Genomic DNA, 10027 nt, shown 5'->3' with positions numbered 1-10027 from the left:
AATGACACCGTTTATTAAAAATACGTTATAATCAAGTGTTATCAACGAAATATTTTGAATTCAACTAATTTTTAATAAATGAATGGCTTAAGTCAACATTCATGTACAGATTGCTTAATAGTACGAACTTTGAAAAGATTTATACGCTTTAAGCTTATTGGTATTTAAGAAATTTTGTATCGACCCCAGCTTGTTCTCGAATAACCCACAATCAGGTATAGCTGCGAATTAATAAAATCACGAGTGCGAACAATCGTGATACATCGGCTATCTCGGATTCCTCCGTAAAAATAATATGGAATAAATCGTCTGCTGATACAGAGTGGAGTGCGAAGACAACAATTTATGACAGTTAATATCTTAGTTTAATTCCAAATAGCATTCAACAATAAAACATAGTTTGATAACGTTTACGTTTTGTGTAAATTAAACAAATATATTTTATCACAAAATAATCTTTTTTGTTACAAATATTAAAACAGAAAAGTTAAGTTTGTCGCGATGCAACAGGTTGCAACTTCGTCGATGCAAAACAAAGGGCGTGTCGAATTAGAATCTTCGTATAGGCACACATAGATTGAATAATAAATTATAACATAAAAAAGCAACAGCAAACTATAAAAAAAGTATTAAAGTAAATACTGCACGTGCAAATCGCTACGTAAATATTGTAAAGTGTATATTGTAAATTTAAATCAAAAGGTCGCCAACGTTGTTGCGGGAGGAACCGGATCTAGTTCAAGGCCGCCGGCGCTCTTCGAAGCATGACGCAACAAAATCGTGAAGAACACGGCGGTCGTTGCACAGATGAGAATGAAGAAGACGACGAACAGATAGATATCCAACTTCTCTAGAAACATGGCCCATGTATACGGCACGTCGTCTGCTGCAGCGGACACATCATTCGAAAACTCAGACTTCTCGGTTTTCTCTGTTGTTTCACATTTTCCAGTTTTCTCGCCATGCGCGTTTGGATCTTCGAATTTTCGGACGGAGTTGTCGCATTTCTTCCTCGGTTTGAAGCAGGTCCAGGTACATTCCTTCTCGCCGATGGAGGCGACGAGTTTCGCCTGCATGATTGTGTAGAAGACTGAGATGACGCTTAGCACGAGAAGGATGACGATAAAGAGGACGAAGAAGGAGACCTGCAGGGAGTTGTGGGGAAGAGTGTCGCTGATGATCGTCACAAAGATGCCATACGAGAGGAAAATTGTAATTGAGAAGGAACCCTTCTCGCCGGAACCAATCGGAACCAGGAATATGCAGATATTAAGAAAGGCGAGCATCAGAAGCGGCATGATGAGTGTGAAGGTCGTGAAGTTCGCGCGGCGCTGCAGTCGGAACTCGATGTCGATATTGAAGGTGTTGTATAGAAGGTACTTTCGGCGCATGGCGGAAACAATGGTCCAGGCGGAGTTCTCGGAGTACTCATCGAGATCTACGGCGAGATAGTGGTCGAGCTGTACGGTTCGAACGGTCTCGTCTGACACGTAGTAGGTCAACGTGCACGTCTGCTCGTCGAACGGATAGTACTGGATGTCCACGTTGCAGACGATACTGCAAAACGATAAACGAGCCGGCAGCGATTAACAGAAACAACTGCGTAATAAACACGGTATACCTCTCAACCAAACTTTCTCGATTAAAATGATATCAAATGTTGAGGGAGTTCTGAGTAAGAAGGGGTTTTCCTGAATTTAATATATAGGGGCACAAACAAGGATAAGTGCATATGGACTTCGTTACCGCTAAGAGGGCATTTGTTTAAGCGGGTTTTATCTGTGCAAAATTAATAGTGTTTTATTATTTTTACACTCTACAGCTACATATTATTTAATAACTTAAATGCTTTGATTTTGGAAATGGCTGTCTAACCAAACCTTTTAATATTAGTAAATGACTATTTACATTTAAACTAAAAATATAAATATTAAAATTAAATAAATAATAAACTTCTAACAACAGTCTAATTTGAAAAAGTTTGAAAAAAAAACTACTAAAAGAAATCTGGACAGTTTAAAGATTAATTCAACGTCTGCTTCTAATATTAAGATATCTTCGTTTTCCAAAGTAACCTGTATATCCCCTCGGGGACCCAGGACACACGCCCGTCGTTCAAAACAGTCGCCTGGTCTGTAGACTGCCCCACCACACCATGGCCGTCGTAGGCCTGAAACGAGAGGCGCGCATTTAGATTAAAATATGAGTCGCGTTCTGACGAAACTGGGCATAATGCATGTGTGTAAAGAGTCGTCCCAGATTAGCCTGTGCAGTCTGCAGTCAGGGACGACACTTTTCGCTTTTATGACATTTTTCGTTTAAATGAAGTCTCTTCTTAGCAAAAATCCAATTTAGGCGGAAAGTGTCGTCCCTGATTAGCCTGTGCGAACTGCAAAGGCTATTCTGGGACGACACTTTACGCACATGTATGCATTATGCCCAGTTTTCTCAGAACACGACTCATATTGTAATAATTTGAAATATATTACATATACATGTATTACATATATAATATCTACAATGACTCCTTGGGAATCCTCGATGTACACACAATTAACTCTTATATTACATTTACTTAACATAACCATATCTATATGATAAAGACCAAAAGCTTAGTCTTCGTAAAATGTTGCGCCTAGTAAACATTATTTACTTTTATTTTATGCTTTCCGATGGTTTATAGAGAAATATTAGTGAATTAAATCGGTATTTCACTGTTTCAAACAGTGAAAAATAACAGTGAAAATTATAGATAACTTTCATTGTTTTAGCGGAAGGGTTAGCGTTCAGTTAAAATACATGGGGGCGCCCAACGGGGAATTATATTGTCCGGAATGGCAAAAATATAAAAGTAATCATTTGTAAGCATCAAATAAAAATTACATTTGTTGGATTTGGTGGAATATCGATTTTAGCTCACTCGATATCATAGAAAAAATATTATTTTCTATGATCACTCGTGAATTAGAATCGACATTCCACCAAATCAAATATCCTCTATATATGATATATCTTTTGATCTTTTTTTACTCTTTATGATATTAAAGAATGTAGTAATTTTCCAAATTGTACAATTGAAAATTTGAAAATGCTATATGTTTTTATGATGTTATTTACTATTGATATTGCATGATACACTACTAACCCAGTGAGCCATCAGAACCAACTTAAGGAGATATACCTTTATTCTTCTAAATGGGTGTTTACAACAAATGTAAATAAAACGAAAATTTGCATATTTGAAAAACGAAAAAGCAGGTGCAACTATTTATCTTAAATAAATATTGAGTTTATTGAAATAATTGTCTGTGTCTGGGTGTAAAGTTCCACTATACAGGAAATATGTCAAATACTGTAAACGTAATAAATGAACAAGCACTTACACTAAGCAGATCATCATCTTGAATATATTTTAGCCGTGTCAAATTAGATGTGAAAACGAAACTAGCACTGTTTAATTCATTAGTAGCGCCAATCATGCTATATAGTTCAGAAGTGTGTGGCATGTATTACATTTATGACAACTCTGATATTGATAAATTGCATAACAAATTTTGCAAACAAATATGTGTAATCAATCTTCTTCTAACTATGCTGTACTAAGTGAATTAGGTAGATGCCCTTTAACCGGTATATGTAAACTTAAGGCATCTCGTTATTGGATGAAGATTGTAAGTAACCAAAATTGAATACTTTATCAAGCGTTTATGGAACAGATGAATATTTTCATCAATTTAAACATTACGAAAAATAATCGATGGTGCCAAGCTTTGACAGACTTAGCTTTTGATATATACCTAATACACCTGAATTAACATGCGACATTGAAGGTAACTCAAAGACTGATTTTTTTTTTACAAGAATGGAATGATACCTTTGCTTCACAGCTTAAATGGAATTCTAATTTAAAAAATATAAAAAAAGATTCTAATATAAAAACTGTATTTATTGCGTTTCATGGTTGCAATTCAATAATTTAAATTAGCAGATTTCGATTAAGTTGCGATTGTCTTGAAATAGAAGTTGGCAGATATAATAGGATATCCCGAGAAGAACGGCAGTGTAAACTATGTAACCAAAATGTATGTAAATAAGAATATTACTTGTACTGAGTTGTCCATTAAATAATGCATTGCGTATAAAATACAATATCAGAACATTATGGCCTACCATAAGTAAAAACATATCGATGATGTCTTGTACAAATGTTCTACAGTTTATAACTTTCGCCAATTCTTTGGTTTATCCCGGTAAATTTTTCAAACTAAGATTTGAGAAAGTGAATCGTTTTGATACTGTATAATGGCATGTTTACACACTTAAATGCATTAAATAGTCTTACATATTATTCGTTATTATGCAAGCATTTCTTTATTGTTATCTAGGTTTATCTGAAAATATGTGATATTATATGATTCTCTGTATTAACATTATTTCGTTTGTATATATATAATAATTATATTATATACTTGGCCAAAGGCGGGATGCCGCATCGCCATTAAACTATGAACTATTGATTTGAACAATCTGCAATCAACATAAGAATATAGCATTAAAGATGCCAACACAGCATCTGGTATTAAGTTACCAACTAAACACAAACGCACGCAAATAAACAATCACTTACTTTAAGAATAATGATGCTGGGTTTCCACATCTGTTCGATTGGCACATTCAAAACGCGGATGCCCATGTAGTTGTCGGGGTTCCAGATGAGCACCTCGTCCCGCCAGGCGATCCTGAAGTATCCGAGCATTGAAAACTTTTGCTCCGAGGTATCGAACTCCAGTAGACTCTGAGGTACGAACTTCGTGTTGATGTAGATGGCCGCTGATTGGTTCTTCAACGGCCGAATGCGCGTGTCGTAATCATCGAGCTTGTCTCTGTACAGAGACTTGAGTGTCTGAATGTCGGCGCTCGAACTTGCCGCGTCCGGGAAACATACTAGCAGGCAAGCCAGCGAGCTCGCGAGACAAAAATGTTTGTATGACATTCTGAATAGTGGAACGAGAAGCAAAACACTAGGCTGTTTTAATCATGGTGACATAACAACGGAGTTTTATATCTCTGGAAATGCTATACTGGTCAAAATAAAAAACGTCCATTTAAAGTTTTTGTTAGAAAACGTTTGAAATTTCAAAACATCACTGAGAAACTCGTTTTTTGTTTTAAAGATAAAACAGCAAAAAGTCACATCTTTCATACAATAAATTTACGAAATCCTTGGCTCGTCAGGGTTATTGGCAAGATTTGATATTTTCAATATTAATGGAAGATCCACGACGCATGTTTCTGACATATTCATAACACAAGTATCGCGGCAATAACGCAATAAGCGGTGGGGAGTTACGTTTTATTATTAAAAGGGACCTTTTCACGTTTTGGTAAATTGACAAAATCTAAAAAAAAATCGGATTTGCATATTTTCGTTGTAGTTATGGTATTTGCGAGGAAACAGTGACACAGAATATTTACCATGCTCTACAATATCCATTATATTCATCTTTTGATGTTTTAAAAACCTGAACATTATGAAACGTTGCAAACGCGAAATTATTTAATAATGTGGAGAGTTATGTTGCTATCGTTATATTTTGTGACATTACGAGGATTGCGTATATAAAGTATAAAATACACTATTTACTGTGTGAGCTCGCATGGCCGAGTGGTTTATGTGCTAAAATTTTTACTCCTAGGGTCAGTGGTTTGAGCCCAGTTGATGATTACTTTTTGTAATTTTCTTCTGTTTTTTTTTACTGGAGCTATTTAGTTTCAATGTTTACATTGATCAATTTAAAGAATTTAATGACAAAGTTTAAAACATGTCGAAATCTTTGTAAAGGTCCCTTTAATCATGTTGTTACTTGTTTTTGTTGTTTTTGAATCCTTTCGCTTATATATAATGCATGGTTCAACGGACACACGGAAGATATTCGTAAGTTGTTCTTCCGGACTGCATGTCGACAGGATTTTTTTTTTTACTTTGTGCCCATTATTAAGAACGGTTACCTTTTTTACAAACTGTCATATGTTAAATGATACGAATTACACATCAAATTAATACTCGAGGTTTCGACTACATTTATGATTTGAGAACTTGTGTTGTCATAGACCGATTTGGGCCAGTCGTTTTGAGGTAAAATATCTTTCAAAAACAGTGTAGAACGTTTCCTGAGATGATCGAACCTAAATGTTTGCATTTGAAATTGAGTGACGTCTTTGTTTATACAGACCGGTTAATAATAACAATGTTAGCTCATATCTAACATTGCATCTCCCACTGTGAGTCGTATGAGATGTTTGTCCAACGTATTTGTATGATTGGGTGACAAAGTTTATTTAAAAGTATATAATTTATTTACGATATAAATTCTCAACATCCTGGAGCGATGGGGAAATTATTATTCGGATTGTATTGTATTATTTGTATTGACACCAATACCGCATGCCGTCCCAGACGACAGAGTTAACAAGCATGTTCGTTTAATTGGTTATGTATACTATTTAAAATCCATAACTTTGGTTCCTAATAAAACTGTTTTCGATTAAATGCCTTAAATTCGTCGATTGAAAAAGCAAACACTTCAATGGTACTATGGTCCTAAATACCCGTGAAATAGGTCAGTCAGCCGAAGACACTATCATATCGTTAGTTGGGAAATAAAAGAAAAGCTATTAGTATCGCAAAATGCGATGTTCAAATAAGTTTTATTCCGCGAACCTCTGATTCGTCTACGCAAAAAGTTAAAATTTTGGGTAGTGTTCGCGTTTGTTTTATTTCATTATTAAATTTAAATATAATTTGTAAAGATCTTAATTCGAGAGACCCCTGTACCATAAGTGCAATTTAATTACCGCTTTCAACTGGTGATGCCAATTGGAATAAAAGAAATGTATCAATTTAAGTCTTTCATTTAATAACCGGGACCATTCGCATTGAAATACATTTCAACCTGCACTTCCTACCTCGCCGCATTGAATGTGTCGCTACAAAAAGCAGTTTTAACAATTGGTCTTTCTATATTAACCACCGTCTGTCTGTTATCTTCAGAAAAACGGCTTAATGTCAGCACGAAAGAAAAATTATCACAAATATGTTAGTATTTGATATCATCTTTCCGTACATTTTGAACCGTTTGACACACTTTTTATTTACTTGACAAACCCTCACATGGGATAGCTTTTGTCTTTTGTTATAGATTTGAGACCAATGTAGGAAGAAATCTGTTAAATATCTGTGTTTTAAAGTACCGGTAAATAAAAAAATAAGTTTCTACCTGTTCGATGTACTTCATTCTACGTCATTTTGACAGTTGTCTCTCTTCTTCTGGCATCGATACCAATGGAGTTCAGTCCATGTTTACCCATCACGTAAGTGGGGCTACTTAATTCAATCGTTATGTTGTTTGAGCAGCCTACGGTGGCATTAAGGTGACATCACCGCTCAAAAAAAAAGAAGTCGGGAAAAACACAGCTTCTGTTTTCCCGTCTCAAAAAAAAAATAACACGGGGACAAACAAAATAAGTCTCTTTTAACCAGTTAAATTAACCAGGTTTTCCGAAGGAAAAAACTGGTTATTAGATTGATGAATGTCGGCGGGTGGGCAGGCGGGCGGAACGAGCTTGTCCGGCCATAACAATGTCGTTCATTGTGAGATTTTCCACAATCATTGGACGGTGTGTCATGCGAAAGAATTACGTCCATATATCCAAGGCCATGGTCACACTTTGAGTTCAAAGGTAAAAATGGCCATAAATGATCTTGTCCGGGCCATAACTATGTCATTCATTGTGAGATTTTAAAATTACTCGGTACATTGGTTCACAATCATTCGACGGCGAGTCATGCGAAAGAATTACGTTGATATCTCCAAGGTCAAGGTCGCCTAAACTAGAAATAGATCGAATTTGACACAAGGGGGGTATCTAGGAACAATCAGTAACAATGCACCTTTTGAATTGTCTTCCTTTATCAGACTTTTTTCAAATTGAAAACCTGGTTTTGTGACAATTTTGCCCCTTGTTTTTTTTTGTTGTTGGACTCAGGAAATCGATTTTCCTGAGTTATTTTTTTGGAGTCGGGGAAACACAATCGCTATATTATGCGCACAAGATAATTGGTCAATCACATACGCGGATTATATGGAGGGAACAAGATACTTAATTTAGAAGTAGTGTTGTCCTTGATAGAGTTGTCTTTGACCGCTGCTAAAACTTCTGGATACTAGGAACGTTTTCATTGGCTGATTATTTTGAGAGAACAAGATAGTATCTTGTTCCCTCAATATAATCCGCGTCTGTGATTGGCCGACTATCTTGTGCGCACAATATAGCGATTGTGTTTCCCCGAATCCAAAACAAAATTTACTCGTGAACACAGAACATATGTTTTCTCGAGTCCAAAAAAAAAAATAACTCGTGAAAACAGACTTATTTTGTGTTTCCCCGAGTTAATTTTTTTTTGAGACGGGAAAACAGAACTTGTGTGGTGATGTCACCTTAGTACCACCGTAGCAGCCTATCTTAATACAGACCGACTTAAATTCATTTTATTTCAAACATATATCGTGCTTTGTTCTCAGATTTCACACGCACTACATTTATACTTCAAAGCTGTGCATACGAATGAACAAATCGGTACACATAGCATATCTATTTATCCGGTTACTACAATCCAATTAAAATGCATCTACTGCCATTAGGGGGGTCGAGTATACAAGATCTCATTGAAAATCTTACTTTAAATGAAATAATTTGCATATTAAATGAAAGTGTACTGATAATCAAATTAACAAGAGCTGTGTTTGTGAAACACGATGCCCCCCTACTGCGTTTTGAAGCCATGTATTTGACCTTGAAGGATGACCTTGACCTTGACCTTTCACCACTAAAAATGTGCAGCTCCATGAGATACACATGCATGTCAAATATCAATACGTAGTATCGGCCTTCTTAATGAATATATTTAGAATTTTGGACGTGAAAAATACAAAAACACAAATGTGTTATATGCAAATCTATAGTTAAACGTGTATTCTTGGACATAACAACAAAAACTGCATTTAAATCGGGGTTGGTTTTACAAAGTAATGGCTATACTTAGCTCCCTGTAGTAATCTGTATCACATACAATGGTTCTCATAATATCGGCCCTTCTGATCGGTTGCTAAAGTTTGTTACTATTCGCATGTGATTTTTCTAAAAATGTATCTTAATGGAAAAACGAAACTCTTGCTCATGTTGTTCTTAAAATATTTTTACATTTTATTAATAAATATTAAAACATTTGATAAAGCAACCACTAATCCATAAACAAACTGACATAATTTTATGTTACGTAATTTAAAAATCATAGCATCACCCTGGAATAAACATGACTAACTTTCCGATGAACAGCGGAAATCATGAGGGTGATGGTCGTAATAGTCATGGATAGCCATCAAATAAATTACACAAAAAAATACAATTGCAAAAGGATTAACTTTTCAGCCCTCTTTTTCGTTTAAGTCACAAGGACCGATACTATGAGAATAAGGGATACTTTAAAAATAATTACAATTACAATGTTAAACATTAATATTTGCGGGGATCCTAGGGGCTTGAACCCAGGACCTCAATGAAAAAACAGCTAATGCTCTACCACATAATATCACCGACTTAAACGAACCGATGCTCTAAACATTGATTTAAATCAGGAGTACTTTTTTGATTTATGAAGTTTTATACAAAGAATCCTCGACGATTTGTTTGAAAATGTTTACTCTGCCAAACTAGTCCCGATAAAACCGTGGTCGTTTATTATGATAGCTGTGTGTAACCTTATTCGGGTTTTCGGACAGGATATAGACTGTATCGTGAATATTTTACTTTAAATTTAATAATCTATTGATAAATAGCATGCCCAGTCAAGCACTGACATTGTTTACAAAACATGGCGGCGATCAATTAGTAACATCGATATAGGAAACGATTTGTCAATATTTGTATAATCATTGTTTCCGTTTGAGTTAGCAGGTAAAAAGCTAAT

General features: G+C 35.4%; 2 protein-coding genes across 2 annotated transcripts in view; one reads left to right on the top strand and one right to left on the bottom strand.

Moving 5' to 3' along the window:
• Positions 1 to 695: 695 nt before the first annotated feature.
• Positions 696 to 1732, bottom strand: LOC127878777 (acetylcholine receptor subunit beta-type unc-29-like). Its single transcript, XM_052425306.1, has 2 exons — positions 1719 to 1732; positions 696 to 1557 (listed from the first exon to the last, which is right to left on the bottom strand). The coding sequence occupies exons 1-2, from the start codon at positions 1730 to 1732 to the stop codon at positions 696 to 698; spliced, it is 876 nt and encodes a 291-aa protein (XP_052281266.1).
• An 8181-nt stretch (positions 1733 to 9913) lies between these two features.
• Positions 9914 to 10027, top strand: part of LOC127876457 (protein FAM81A-like) — a 32152-nt gene continuing 32038 nt past the window's right edge. The window contains exon 1 of the mRNA XM_052421758.1: positions 9914 to 10014. The gene's annotated coding sequence lies outside the window, so the exon portion shown is untranslated. The remainder of the gene's footprint in view (positions 10015 to 10027) is intronic.

This window comes from Dreissena polymorpha, chromosome 4, assembly GCF_020536995.1.
Source record: "Dreissena polymorpha isolate Duluth1 chromosome 4, UMN_Dpol_1.0, whole genome shotgun sequence".
Taxonomy (NCBI): Eukaryota; Metazoa; Mollusca; class Bivalvia; order Myida; family Dreissenidae; genus Dreissena; species Dreissena polymorpha.
Note: the sequence above shows the minus strand (reverse complement) of the source record. Positions and strands in the feature narration are given on the sequence as shown.